The following is a 15891-nucleotide window of genomic DNA, read 5'->3' as shown; positions in this document are numbered from 1 at the left end:
ATTTCACTCCAACTAAAAAATTTCACATCCAACCCAGGAAAGCAATATTCAAATGTCAAATACTGCTTTCCAGATTACAATTTGCACTGTTAAGATCAAATTTTTCTAACAGCCTCACTGGAAGTGCCAATACTATTTTTTAAAAATCTCTGTGAAGTATAAGATCATGATATCACAAATATGATGAAGAAGCAACATTTCTATCTTACCCTCCCCTAAGAGGAAATAAATGGCTAACAAGAATTTCTTCCTCTTTGTCCCCTACATACCTAGACCACTCCCCTGTCATCATATCTGATTTCCTGAGAGATACTTTATTGCAATCAAAGCCACTTCTTTTACATTAGTAGGCTGAAATTTCTATTATTTTGAGCTGGGAATTACTGTTTTGTTTTGTCTTTAAGACAAAACCTCTTTGGATTTCAAGTATCACCAAACAGACATTAAAGAAGACAATGTTGGGACCCCTGGGTAGCTCAGTCGGTTAAGCATCCGACTCTTGATCTCAGCTAGGTCTTGATTTCAGGGTCGTGAGTTCAAGCCCCATGTTGGGCTCCACGCTGGGCATGAGCCTACTTTATTCATTTATTTTTTTTTTTAGATTTTATTTATTTGACAGAGATAGAGACAGCCAGCGAGAGAGGGAACACAAGCAGGAGGAGTGGGAAAGGGAGAAGCAGGCTTATAGCAGAGTAGCCTGATGTGGGGCTCGATCCCAGAACGCTGGGATCACGCCCTGAGCCGAAGGCAGATGCTTAACCTCTGTGCCACCCAGGCGCCCCTGGAGCCTACTTTAAAAAAATAAAACAAAAACAAAAAGAATTGAGCAATGATTTAAAAACAAAAGTTCCTGAAGATCTAAGTATAATAAATGACTAGATTCCTAAACATGCCACAAAACTCTTATTCTGATTTGAACATGTTCATACATTAAATAATACTATAAATATAAAGTAAGGAAAATTAGGTGCTGAAGGTAGGAAATATTAAGTGATATTCCCCACCTTTAACACCATATTAAAAGAAGATATAATTTGAAAGCATCTCACTCTTAAAAGCAAATATTTTAGAAACAAGAGGTAAGGGGCGCCTGGGTGGCACAGCGGTTAAGCGTCTGCCTTCAGCTCAGGGCGTGATCCCGGCGTTATGGGATTGAGCCCCACATCAGGCTCCTCTGCTGTGAGCCTGCTTCTTCCTCTCCCACTCCCCCTGCTTGTGTTCCCTCTCTCGCTGGCTGTCTCTATCTCTGTCAAATAAACAAATAAAATCTTAAAAAAAAAAAAAAAAAGAACCAAGAGGTAAGTTCTTCAGAAAAGTCTTCTAACATTCTCAAAATTACTAAGCATCTGTCATGTTTAAGTCACTATAAAAATTTCAATTATGCTGAATTAAATTCTATGAATTTTACCAAATGAAAATTAAAGATATGAAAAATAAGTCAGATTGCAAAAAGGGAAAACAATTTCAAAATGGAGCTGCGTACATTAAAAGAACCAAAGAGTACCTTAGAATTAGGAAAGTAATAGCTCAGCTCTAGTCCCTACTATATCCGTATCTGCGTATTATGTTGTTCTACAGACCATAATTTAAGAGGAATACTGAAAAACTGGAATAATCAAGAGCTGATGTACCAGTATGACTAAGTATTCAAAACGATGATATGCAAGAACACCTCAGTGCTTGCTTCAGGAACATATATATAAAAACGGAACAATACGATTGATTAGCATGGCCCATGCACAAGGATAATATTCAAATTTGTGAAGCATTCCATATTTGTCATGGACCTCTGGGGACCTCAGTGAATTGTTGAAACCACAAATTTACATCTATGACTATCAAAAATCTACCTGCTGTGTAGTTTTCCAGTGGAGCCCCGGGAGGCTTCCAATTTATTTAGTATCCCAAGAATCCTCTGAATCTCATAGCTAGAAAGTATTTTTAAGCCATTCTTTAGGCCAGCCTTCTCCTTGAGCTATATTCTAGGCTATTCCAATAGCTATGAGATTATTCTTGGCAAGACCCGCAACAACAGAGTAGTGGTCAAAAGCATGACTTCTGGAGCTAGAAAGGCATGGTTCTGATATCCAGTAAACTTTTAACCAATTGCGTGAACCTGATAATTCACTTCAAACTTAATCTTCTGTTTTCCTCACTTATAAAACAGAGATAATAATATTTCACAGTACAGTGTTTATACTTAGGATTCACTATTGCATTCTAGCACTTAGAACACCTGGATCAATAAATATTTGCTGAGGGGCTCCTGGGTGGCTCAGTCATTAAGCGTCTGCCTTTGGCTCAGGGCGTGATCCTGGAGTCCTGAGATCGAGCCCCACATCAGGCTCCTCTGCTGGGAGCCTGCTTCTTCCTCTCCCACTCCCTGTGCCTGTGTTCCCTCTCTCACTGGCTATCTCTCTGTCAAATAAATAAAATATTAAAAATAAATAAATAAATATTTGCTGAATTTAAAAAAAAAAATGAGAGACTGTGGACTCTGGGAAACAAACTGAGGGCTTCAGAGGGGAGGGGGATGGGGGACGGGGAGAGGCCGGTGATGGGTATTAAGGAAGGCATGTATTGCATGATGCACTGGGTGTTATACGCAAATAATGAATCATGGAACATTGCATCAAAAACTGGGGATGTACTGTATGGTGACTAATATAACAAAATAAAAATTAAAAAAAAAAAAAAAAAGAATATCCAGGGCACCTGGGTGGCTCAGTCAGTTAAGCGTCTGCCTTCAGCTCAGGTCATGATCCCAGGGTTCTGGGATCAAGCCTGCACTGGGCTCCCTGCTTCTCGGGGATCCTGCTTCTTCCTCTCCCTGCCTATGCACTTGCACCCTCTCTCTGTCAAATAAATAAATAAAACCAAGGAAGGAAGGAAGGAAGGAAGGGAGGGAGGAAGGAAGGGAGGAAGGGAGGGAAGAAAGGAGGGAGAGAGGGAGCAAAGGAGGGAAGGCGGGAAGGCGGGAAGGAGGAAAGGAGGAAAGGAGGGAGGGAGGGAGTCCCAAGGATTAGGGATTATTTGCCTAGAAAAGGGGTTTTTCAGAAACACATTATGAAAGAAAACCCTGCCTGCAGAGGCACTATATACTCTGGCCCTAACTGGAGAAATACAATTTAATATAGATTTCAGTTTAATATGTTAGATTTGTCTAACAGAGGAATCCATAGTTGAATGGGCTTCTTTGGGAGATTCTGAGAGGCCAAATAACCACTTGGGGAGAATGTTACAGAGCTGAATAAAATAATTATAGAAGTCTCTTCCAACCTAAGGTATTGTGTTAATGAAAGGCTCAAAAAGGTAAGTGGAACTTCCTTTAGAACAATGCTCGAGAATTCTTGTCTTATGCCTCAGACAGCTGTAGCATCTTGGCAGGGGGAAAACAACCCTAAAAGCACAGAATTAAAAAGAATCATTGCTGAGGCACCTAGGTGGCTCAGCTGGTTAAGTGTCCAACTCTTGATCTCAGTTCAGGTCTTGATCTCAAGGTCGTGAGTTCGAGCCCCGTATTGGGGCTTCTTAAATAATAATCATCATCATAATAAAATTTTTAAAAAGAATCATTGCTACCATCAGATTACCTGCCAGTCAGATTACCTGAAGCAAAGATAAATAACCTTGCATTTCCTACTTTAAAGCACTGTTTGGAGGTTAAGACTGGTGGCTTCTGGACTTCCAGCAATTTCACTATGGCCTTCTGACAGTGGATGTGGAAAGCAATGGGAAACTTCTACTCCTTTATCTAAATTTCTACTTTATTCATTCCTACTATAAGAGTTAATTACTGGACTCCAAATCTTACTTTAATTGCTAAGACCAATTGTTTAATTTTTTTTCCTTAGGTGTTTCGGGAAAATTAGTCTCCTTAGATATAGGCATCTAGTTGACAGGTTACGGATTTTTTGGCAGTCTACATCCTTCTAAGATCTTCTATTCCCTCTGCCTTTGTATTACACCCCTCACACTAAGTACGTGATAAAAATGTACAATATTGAGGCATCTGTGCTAGAGCAGAATGAGCACAAAAAACTAGACTCAGCTATGTACTAGCTCTCTGGTCTTAAGCAAGTTTAAAATTTTCCATAAGCCCTAATTATTTCATTTGTAAAAAATAAAAAATTAAATTAAAAAAAGGGAGATAAGAACTACCTCAAAAAACTGACATGTAATGTAAATTACATTATATACATGAAAAAGATCTTGCATACATTAGATACTCGATAAGCTGAGTGTGATCTCACGTAATAATATTAAAACAAATTTACCTCCACAAAACATCCTTGCAAAGATCACTACCAACTACATGGAAAAGATTCTCAATTATTGAAATTCAATTACTGAAATTCAATATTCTCAGGACAGGTTTCTTGCTATCTTAGGGAAATAAGAAAGATGATAGAGGGATGGTTCTCAGCTTTATCCCCCTTTCTTAACTATAATTCTCTAATGTTATTTTGTAGTTAATGTGAGACTACAATTATGAACTCTCTTCCACCCCACCCTCAACCCCATAATGCAGAAATAGCTCCACAGAGACTATATATTTAACTGGTTATCTCAGTAAATAGAAGAGGCCTTATTTTAGGCCCTGTAAGTAATTACTCCATTTTCTTATTATTTTGTTTAGATATGTGAGAATCCAGAAAGTCGCTGCTCGTATTTTAAGAATGGACAGTGTCAAAATAACTCTAAGGAATCATTACACTATTTTATTTCCACTGTTACTCATCTGAAAAAGAAGACAAGAATTATTTAAAAGTAATAGCATAAGAAACCAAACAGGTAGAATAAAATCAGTCTTTGTCACTGCTCGTAGATTTCTGCCCTCATTCAAACAAGCTGATCTAGTTACCAATATTGGAAAAAAGAAAAAACCTTTTTCTCCTTTTCTTGTCTCCTGCTTGACAGAACTGGTATTCTTCAATTCTCTGACATGATCAACAGGATAAAAAGGCAAGAATGCTAATAAACACAGAATCAGAAGGAACCCAGGGATCTGGACCTGGTATCATTCATAATTAGCTGTATAAACTCAAACAGGTTTTAACATCCTTGGGCCTGAAAAATGAGGAGTCTGATTAGGACTGTCTCTAAAGCTTAACAGCCTGTGTCTTTGCTAATCACCTGGCAACGGCCAGGATCTACTGGCTGAAAATCATTTGTGTTGCAAGGGACTCATTTTGTAACCCAAAGTTTCTAAATTCTCAACTTCCTCATTATTACAACTTTGAAATCTGAGTCCGGGCTCCTTATCCCAGTTAGATGTTACTATGATAAAATGTATTTGTCAATTCTTGATGAATATTTGACTTGATCTTTGGCTGGAGGTATGAATATTCTTATAATATATAAACCAATAAATCCTTGCTAATTCTTTTTACAAAGAGACTTGTCATAAGATTAATTTTTTTTGAGGGGGGGAGAGGCAGAGGGAGAGAGAGAGAATCTTAAGCAGACTCCACACCCAGCACAGAGCCCAATGCCAGGCCTGATCTCACAACCCTGAGATCACGACCTGAGCCAAAATCAAGAGTCAGATGCTTAAACAACTGAGCCACCCAGGTGCCCCAAGATTAATTTTTAAAATCAAACATCTTTTATATATCTAAAATGATTCTATTTAGGAAAAGGGTATTTTCAAAGCCCATCTATATATAAGAGACACAAATCAATGCAAATATATATTGTGACCCTGAAGTATAAAAGCTCCAAAGTGAAATCTAGTCTGCTTCTACTGACTGACAAGATCATAGGTCATAATGATGTAGTATCAAACAAATACTTACTAAGCCCAACATTGTGCTAACCTGCCAAAGTTGCCTATCTTTCTTGAGATAAAATATGTACTATGATCGGGGCGCCTGGGTGGCTCAGTCGTTAAGCGTCTGCCTTCGGCTCAGGGAGTGATCCCGGCGTTATGGGATCGAGCCCCACATCAGGCTCCTCCGCTATGAGCCTGCTTCTTCCTCTCCCACTCCCCCTGCTTGTGTTCCCTCTCTCGCTGGCTATCTCTCTCCATCAAATAAATAAAATCTTAAAAAAAAATGTACTATGATCTCTGAAACAAAGATCAATCTGTTCTAGTGATTACCTTATATAATACATGATCCTGGCCTGTCCTTCTGTCTAGATTATCTATTTACCTACCTATGAGTCTTTGGAAACTAAAAGTCACAAGGGAAGACAGTTTAACAGTGTTATGGATAAACAAAATAGTGGGACTCTGGATGCCGAAATTCTCCCCCACAACTAAGATTCAAGGCTACTGATAAAGTACCCAAACCCCTTGTGAATAAAAGGAGAAAGCAGAAATGAGGTCACATATTATATTGCTTTAGAGGTCTAATTACTCTGAAGTCTATATCTGTTTTATAATGTAAAGGAAAAGGAGGTTAAATCTAACTTAAAGAGTGAACTCAACATTGTTTTATGTTGAGCCTTCATCACAAAAGCTGCTGTTCCAAACAGAGGAATGTAACTCATATTAAAACACACACACACACACACACACCCCAAAAAACCTTTTAGAAGCATCCATATGTCAACTCTGCAAAACAAATTTACCAAGCTCAAGAACACCATAGGTATACCTTCAATTTCACCCTTATGACAACCATATTAAATATCAATATAAGATCATTAAGGATAATCAAAAAGTCTCTTGGGCTACTACATAAATATACTATATTAAAAGAAACATACACATTCTGGACCTCTGAACTAGGGTCATTAAACTTAAAGGTTACTTATTTTTGCAACCAAGTTTTGCTCTATAAAGTACCTTTAACAGAAAACAACTAAAAAGCCAAAATATATCTCCATCTCTGGCTTATTCCTACTTTTCCAAGCTCATATTATTCCCTTGACAAGAAAAAATATTCCCTTGACAGTGTCACCTACCTGATCCTAAATACACAGAAAACAGAGATCTCTATTAGTATTCATCAAAAATTATAATTTTTCAGCCATTTTTTAGAAAATGGACATTATCTTACTACTTCTCCCAAACAAATCTTTAGGTTTTAAATTCTGTTTACCTTTAAGTTTTTAAAATTCTGGGGCGCCTGGGTGGCACAGCGGTTAAGCGTCTGCCTTCGGCTCAGGGCGTGATCCCGGCGTTCTGGGATCGAGCCCCACATCAGGCTCTTCTGCTAGGAGCCTGCTTCTTCCTCTCCCACTCCCCCTGCTTGTGTTCCCTCTCTCGCTGGCTGTCTCTATCTCTGTCGAATAAATAAATAAAATCTTTAAAAAAAAAAAAAAATTCTAACAGTCATTAAGTCTTATCTAGTCTTCTATTATCTATTCATTTCCATAGTTACGATTTCAATTCAATATTTACAAAGGGCACCTACTACGACTATATCATACTCACTGTACTTAATCCAGCTCATATCCTAATGATCTCCTGTGCTAGTTACTTCTCAAGTCATAATCCCATATTTATTAATGTCTGTCCACAGAACAGTCATCCCCTGACTTCCACCTGCTGATCTTGGCCTAGGGGCACCACCTGGTGGTCAGCGGTAGGAACTACCCCTCTCACCACCTCATTTCTTCCCCACTGGAAGAGAGCGCTCCTAAGCTCTTAGGTTTTGCTCACAGCTCAACTAATTCAATCTTAGAGATCTCCCGGGGCGCCTGGGTGGCTCAGTCGTTAAGCATCTGCCTTCGGCTCAGGGCGTGATCCCAGAGTCCTTGGATTGAGCCCCGCATCATCGGGCTCCCTGCTCCGCTGGGAAGACTGCTTCTTCCTCTCCCACTCCCCCTGCTTGTGTTCCCTCTCTCGCTGTCTCTCTCTCTGTCAAATGAATAAATAAAATCTTAAAAAAAAAAAAAAAATCTTAGAGATCTCCCTTTTGGGAGTGCCTGGGTGGCTCAGTCTGTTAGGCGTCTTCAGTATTGGTCTCAGCTCAGGTCTTGATCTCAGGGTTGTGAGTTCAAGCGCTGCGTGGAGCCTACTTAAAAAAAAAAAAAAAAAAAAAAAAAGAACAAAACTCCCTTTCATATGAACAGAGCTGGATGCCATCCTGCTGTGATTTACCAGGGAGGCAGAGTCCCTTATTTATAAACCCTGGGTAATCCTCAAACTCTAAATCTACGTATTATCTCAATAATTTTAAGAATGAGATTGAGAATGAGAAAGAATGGGGTTTTTGAGAGCTAATTCAAAGATGGACTCCAGAAGCCACTGAGCTCTCTGTGCCTCTGTCAGTGTTGGCCTTGGTGAGAAGTCCTTCCGGGCATTCCCAGCCCCGATTCCACCTTGTGGAGATATGGGCCCAGGAAAGCAGCCTGAAACTGCTTCTGCTCCTGATGTGCCAGCATGGAGGCAGAAAAAGCAGCTGGGGGGGGGGGGGGGGGGGGCAGTGCTACATGGGACCTCCAGTATGGGGAAAGGTGACAGGCAGTGACTTTCCCTTGTCCTCCGCCCACAGCTATCCAATTCTGTTTCATGGAAAATTCATATGTAGACCTGGAAATCATGACTCTATCGGGTTGGTTCAGCCTTTTCAGTGTGAAATCATCCTAACACTTGAGCTCTTAGCCACCAGAGGGGATTACCAGGAAGAGTAACCCTACCTCCCCTTTCCATCCTACCTGCCTGCCCCAACCCTTTCTTCTTTTCTCTAATTTCCAGATCCAGCCAGGCATTACAAAAAAATTCTCCTTCTCTCTGTCCATACTGTAAGTAACCCACTAAACTTGCCTAACTGCAGCCTAATAAAGATACACTCATTTTTCTAAATTCACCTATTAACAGGAAAATGCTACAGTGAGCTCTGAAGTGATAGTAACCTTAATAGAGAACTAGGATGACTAACCTTGAACTTTCCCTTCATTAGCTTCCAAAGTTTGCATCTACCTTCACATTTCCCTTTTATTAAGCTTATTCTTTCTCAGAATTAATGGCAAAAAAAAAAAAATCTCATTTACTGTTACTGTTTTATAAAATAAAGGGTATTTAAATAGCACTGATTAGTATTATTTCACTAGTTACCACTCTGTGAAATAATGTATAATATTTCACCTAGATTTTGGAGCAATGGAATTTTGGGGCCAGTCTGGGATCTACAAACCATTTCTAACACTGACACTCAAAAGGACTTTTCCCATAGACATAAACAATTGAATGTTGTTTTATAAGCTGGTAGATGCTTACACTATATGACAATAACTTCTCAGCTCAGTTCCCTGATACCTTAGCTGTTTCTTTCCTATTTTATTCCATCTTGAACATGACTATTTTAAAAAATAACGTTTTCAACATGCAAACCACCTTTCAAAAATCCACACTGAGGGCTCCCTATTTCTGATCACATCATCCAAATTATTTAGTTGCATATTTATAATACTAAATCAAAGCCCTCTCCTCTAAACAGAAATTTTAAAAATACATAATTATGCACTCTTCCAATCTTCTCACATTACTTCCTCTAACGTTTTACTACTCCTCACTCTGGTTAGGCTTAGGGTTCTAGGGAGGAAATAAAGAAAGATAACACATGGTCCTAGCCCTCCAGAGACTCACATTTGGGGTTTTGTTTTGTTCTTCTCCAAGAAGGAAAAGGAATACATCTCAGGGCACCTGGGTGGCAAAGTCTAAGCATCCGACTCTTGATTTCGACTCAGGTCATGATCTCAGAGTCGTGAGATCAAGCCCCATGTTGAGCTCCACTCTGGGCATGCAGCCTGCTTGCGATTCTCTCTCTCCCTCCTCCCTCACCTCCCATGCGTGCGCACGCTCTCTCTCTCCCTCTCTCTCCCTCTCTCTCACTCTTTCTCTCTCTCATAAGCAAACAAACAAACAAGCACATCTCAGCTATTTTGAAACTTGAAATCTGCACGTATTGTGTTGTCTTAGGATGGAGAAGATCTGTACTTACTATGGCTCATATTCCTAAGACATCCTCCAAGGAGCACATGCTCTATAAAGTCCCTGTCAATAACATGACCCCATACTTAGCTCTCCCTTCTCTGAACTTCTACTGCCCCTAGCTCAGTAACATCTGATTTTATATTGTTCTCTCTATTGAAGCTTTTAACCACAAGGATGGGTTATAATTATGCTGTAGATACTATCAGACCCCCAGGTGGCCAAGCAGAGCCTAGAGTGACTGGATCAACTACCCTGGCTATGAACATGTCATCACTTTACCCTGCTGTGCTGGACATGTATTTTAATTTTCTATGTGTGCCATGAAAAAGACTGGGAAGTACAAGTTGAATTTGTGGCACTTTCAAATTAAAAGTGACTTATTATTTAGTACAATAACCTCACCTGAAAACTGAAGGAAATGAAACCTATGGAATTTAATTTGTTTAAGGTCACACTGATATTTAATAACAGAAACAAGTCATTCTCAGAATCTAAAACCGCAGGCCCCTGACTTCTGGGCTTGATTACACATCACACTGCTTCTTTAGTTGCCACTTACGTAAATCGTAAATCTTGCCACCACCACCCCCCCGACTGTAAGGTCTTTGAGAATAAGGCTGTAACACAATTTATATGTAGCTCTCATATCTCTCAAAGTGCTAATCTCCAACTTAGGCGTACTAAAGAGATAGTTATTGGTGGAATAAAAAGTCTTCAGAATAAGGAAATGTCCCATTTAATGAAAAAGACAACTTCAAATTTCCATATTTAGAAATGTATCTGAACAGTGTATTTACGTTTATTCAAGTATATACATAAATAGAATGTGAAAAAGTGGACAAGGACACTTGGGGAGAAAAGGTAACTGAAACTATACCTTGGAACAGGCAATTGACATGACTATTCTAAAAGCTACATATAAAGATCTAAGTTTGTTAAAAAACAAGACAACTGGCTTAAAATGGAGTCACTTATACTAAGCCCCACGTTATCAAACTGAGAAACGGTTTTACCTCTCCCAGAAAGGTTCTCTTAAACCAACAAATCAGGAATTACCCGATCAGTATTAGTTAGGTAATGTGCCTGGTAACTCCTGAGATTCCCTGCGGGGAAAGTAACACAGCAATATCAATCCGATTTTTGCCTAATGAAACTTTCTTGTATCTCGTCCTTTCTGTCTATAAAACTTTGTACATGGGGCACCTGAGTGGCTCAGTCAGTTAAGCATCTGCCTTCGGCTCAGGTCATGATCCCAGGGTCCTGGGATCAAGTCTCACATCAGGCTCCCTGCTCAGTGGGGAGCCTGCTTCTCCCTCTGCTTGTGCGCGCGCTCTCTCTCTCTGGCATATAAATAAATAAAATCTTAAAAGAAAAAAAAAAAAAAAACCTTTGTACAGCTCTTCAGAGCTCCTAAATTTGCTATAATGGATGCTGTCCAAGTTACGAACTCAAGAGTCAGGCTCTGCGCTCAGCATGGAGTCTGCTTGAGACTCTCTCTCCCTCTGTACCTCCCCACTGTGCTTGCGCATGCATGCTCGTACTCGCTCGCTCTCTCTCTTTCTAAAATAAATAAATAAATAATTTTTTTAAAAAGGATTTTATTCATTTATTTGACAGAGAGACAGCCAGCGAGAGAGGGAACACAAGCAGGGGGAGTAGGAGAGGAAGAAGCAGGCTCCCAGCAGAGCAGGGAGCCCGATGCGGGGCTCGATCCCAGGACTCCAGGATCACGCATGCCCTGAGCCGAAGGCAGACGCTTAACGACTGAGCCACCCAGGCACCCCCCTAAAATAAATAAATAAATCTTTTTTAAAAAGTCTTAGTGTTCTCTGGTACAGATTAAGATGAATTACATAGTTGTACTGCTAGTCTTTATTGTCAACATTTTTATCCTTGTCAATGACCAAATATCTTTTTATTTCAAAGATAACTATTATGCACATAAATATGTATTACTTTTCCTCATTCATACCTTTAATTTCAATGATCTGAATCTTTATTCTCATGATCACATTATTCTGGTGGATATGTTATCCAGACAGGCTTAACTTCTTGAAGTGATTTACTGTCCATTACTTGTTGCTTTAAATAGGAGAGGTTTAAAGGTACTCAATTCAATATTTGGATTTCCAGGCTAAATACCCAGTAAAATAAATTTACCTGTGCCAGAAACAGACACAGAATGAAAGCAACTGACTAATCATCAAAACCTTAAAGAATACATAAAAGTAAAGCCAAAAGACAGCAAGATGGCAATTTATAGGGCAGACCTGGACCATAAATGTGTTGTTTGGCTTCCATAATATGTCAAAAATCAAGAGATTACTAAGCTATATTTCAAGTTTCTCTTGAAAAATCAGAAGGCCTGGCAAGACTGGGCTCATAGTCCTAAATCACAACAATCAGCTAAAGCAAAGAAGATACTGCCCCTTTAGACAGCACTTGTACTCTTCAGTTTGTCCAAGTCATGTAACATGAGTTCACTCATTGTCACTACCTGCCTGGCTACATGTACCTGTTTTCAAACCCTAGCAGAACTAGTTCTTCTATATGCCTCAAATAACCATAACTAAGACATGGAAGTGAAAGTTATATGAAAAGAGTTTCCCCTAAATTTGGTAAGCCTAGTTGTCCCATCCAGGCAGACCTAAAAAACCTGTTCATTAAGAGTAAATAATAGGGGCAACTGGTGGCTCAGTTGGTTGAGCGTCCAACTCTTCGTTTCAGCTCAGATACTGATCTCAGGGTCATGAGATAAAACCCTGCATTAGGCTCCATGCTCAAGCAGTGCAGAGTCTGCTTGTCTCTCTTCCTCCCTCCTTCCTCTCCCCATTCACACACTCGCGCTCTCTCAAAAATTTTTAAAAATCTTAAAAAAAAAAAAAGTAAATTTTAAGAATGCATATGCTCAACTACAGAATGCAAATGTATATCAAATGCCAATGATGTAGTACAGTGTATATGAAAATTATAAGCAATTTAGTATATTTCCATGCTAAGCACAGAAAAACCCAGATTCTAGAACTTCCTTGTCTTCATTAATGTAAGAAAGTCAATTCATGTGCAAAACCAAAACAAGAACAAACAAAGCATCTTTGCTCCTCTACCGTAAAACTGAGCCTTTTAAAATAAAAAACACATGAAGGATACTGAAGGTTTTAGCAAAAGGGTAAAACAAAATATAGCAATGTGTTAGGAAGCAAATAGGAATATAATATAAGCATCCATTCATTAGCTAGAATAAATATTATTCATCCCATTTATTTAATGAAAAAGTAAATGAATAAAACTATTTTTTTCCACAACTTTGAGGTACTTGCTGCAATACCTCTTTTTAGTTACCAAAGAGAAGTGTGGAGAATCCTAGCTCGAAGAACAGTAAGTTAGCAGAAAAAGGAAATCTAGCAGACTTACCCGATCCGCAGTTGCCTCATCCCCTGGCAGACATGCAGCAGCAGCAGCACAAGCTATTTCCATCATAGCAGAGCTGGTTGGAGCATCAGTTGTGGATGAAGACCTGGGTCGGCCTGACTGCATAACAGTTGCCATCTCCTGGCCAGATTTCCTGTTGATCTGGGGACTTCCCTTTGGGGCCTCTGGTTTGCCCCGCCTACTATGTAAGCTCGTCCCTCTCTTCATCTTGGGTGGCACTCGGATCTGCTGCAGGACCCGATTCAGAGCTGTGGGGTGGGTGGGGACACCATCAATCTCAGCACATGCGTTCTGGCTTTCCAGATCCATTTCAGGTTCTGGATCTGCCTGAATTTGTTGCACATCGTGTGGAGACACTGATGACCTCCTGCGCTGGTGCTGGAAGAGATGCTTCAAGCCTTGGCCAATCACATTAATGTTCTCCAAAGCATTGTGGGTCATTTTAGACAACTTTTGTTCTGATTCTGTCTGCTTTCTGGCCTCTGCATCTTGGGATTTGCCTCCAGGATCAGGGTCCTCATATAACTGTTCACTGCCCGAAGGCTCCATCAGTAGACTTAATACGCTTATTTGCAAACTCAAAAAGTTCTAAACACACCAAGACTGTCAAATTAGGTAGGCATTTGCTTCAACAGTAACTACACATGCAGCTGTGAGACGGAGGCTTCATGCCTATCTAATGTTTAAAAAAAAAGAAAGAAAGAAAAGAAAAGAGCTTCTTATTATAAATGCATGCAAAATCTCCAGTGTTAAAGAAAAACATGCCACTAGCCAAACAAATAGGCACTATCATTAAGCAATCTTTAATCAGAAGATTAAAAGACAGTTTTCTAGATAGTGGGTAATGATTATTTTCTAGGATAGGAGAAAAAGCTCAGAAACAAGTACACAGCAAATCAAAACAGCAATGTTTAAAAAAAATCCCTACGAGTTTCAATATATGAAGAATTGGATACTAGAGGAATCATCTTGGAATGGAAACCATAACAGTTGACAGAATAGCCACTACTTGGGAAATCACAAGGGAACAGACCATTCAATATGTACAGTGTAGCTGAGGCAATTTAATTCCTCTCACTCATAACCACAGTTAATTGTACATATGCTGAAACTCAGCAAAGTAAATTCAAAGAATAATACTGAGAAGTGGATATCCTAATCCAACTGTATATGGATTTTAATGGAAAAGAGGAATTTGTTACCATTCATATTTATCAAGGTCACTGGTAAATAGGGGTGACAGGTTTGTTCTATTGAAAAGAAAATGGAACTAAAAATCTCGTAAGCTGAATTCTCTGCTGAAGCACAAATGACCATCTGGCACCATATGAGCAAATGATCCAGACAGAATCTGTCTTCAGAGAGACTAGAGCTTTGCTCAGTACCACCTATCAAGAAAAGAGATTCAGAGTCACTCCAGAGGTGGAGAACAAGAGGCAAGATAGTTTATATCTCAAACGGACAAGCGTTGGACAGTTGGAGTCAGTCCCCACCCCCACCCAACCCTGCAAAAAAAGAAAAGAGATTCAAAAAAATCCCTTTCCTGAATAGTGTCATCTCTGACAGAAGTTTCCCACATATCCACACAAATTCAAAAGCAAAGAAGTAACACAGTAACTGGGTATGATGGAAGAGTAGAGAAAGAGAAAGGTCAAAATGCAACCACACACCAATATTAAATGTGGGAAATTAAAAGGAAGCTGAAACTAAGAAATATAAAGTCAACATAACTGCCACAGTTATGGAAATCACATGCAAAAAAAGAGGAGGGGAAGATGGTAGGGGTGAGATTTTTCTTAATGGAAAGAAATAGGTAGTAATTTTGTATTGAGTTTTTGCAAATATATGTTTGTATTAATGCACAGAACCTGCTAGAGAGGACAAAATATGGTATAGGAAGTTATTTCCCTATTTTCCCTCAACCTTTTGTTCAACAAGCTTTAAAACTCCCTACACTACTAAGTACTCTGAACAGCCTAAGTCACTACCAATGAGGCCCTCTGATGGTCATGTTCTGGGGATATGGAAACTCCTTGCCACCAGATAGCAAATCTAAAAGGCATAAATTAGCTAGATGTAAGAGTTCACTGTGAACTCAAGGCTGCTGGAGCTCAGAGGCATGGGCATGCAAACCTGCTAGAGTCTTCCTCACGGTAACTACTCTCAGAAGACCTTCTTACCATGTATATGGTACTGTGATCGTGCCTCTGCTGTCCATATTTTTTCATGCCTATTTTCCCACCTCCTGACCTCTTCATGACTCAGGACTATAAACACTGTGACAGACTTAAAGACTTTTGTCTCTCACCAGTACCTTCCTACTTTCTAAATACCACAAAATTCTTTGCTCCCAAACTAGGCAAATGAGTAGCAATCATGAGAATGGGAAATTTCACTGCCTTTTACTCAAGTTCTTTGTGGCCACGCTGAAATCCTGCCACACCACTGGGACTTCTTACCCTTGTCCTGATTGTGCACTGCTTTTGTTTTTTCCTCTTCCCATTGGGGGAGCCCAGAAAGAATCCCTTAATCCTTATTACGTTAATGACTGTCTTGGCCTTTACTGGAGT

General features: G+C 39.6%; 1 protein-coding gene and 1 non-coding gene across 2 annotated transcripts in view; one reads left to right on the top strand and one right to left on the bottom strand.

Annotated features, from left to right (window-relative positions):
- TMCC1 (transmembrane and coiled-coil domain family 1) overlaps positions 1–13993 on the bottom strand; it is a 171780-nt gene extending 157787 nt beyond the window's left edge. Inside the window, exon 1 of the mRNA XM_008697842.2 lies at positions 13304–13993. Within this exon, the coding sequence (XP_008696064.1) occupies positions 13304–13870 (567 nt within the window). The 5' untranslated portion in view covers positions 13871–13993. The remainder of the gene's footprint in view (positions 1–13303) is intronic.
- Positions 1677–1780, top strand: LOC121102665. Its single transcript, XR_005834781.1, has one exon. It is a non-coding gene; the product is annotated as a U6 spliceosomal RNA (small nuclear RNA).
- Positions 13994–15891: the final 1898 nt, after the last annotated feature.

The sequence above is a fragment of the Ursus maritimus genome, unplaced genomic scaffold (assembly GCF_017311325.1).
Source record: "Ursus maritimus isolate PB19 unplaced genomic scaffold, ASM1731132v1 scaffold_14, whole genome shotgun sequence".
NCBI lineage: Eukaryota > Metazoa > Chordata > Mammalia > Carnivora > Ursidae > Ursus > Ursus maritimus.
The sequence above is the reverse complement of the archived record's forward strand: the minus strand, read 5'-3'. Positions and strand labels throughout refer to the sequence as shown.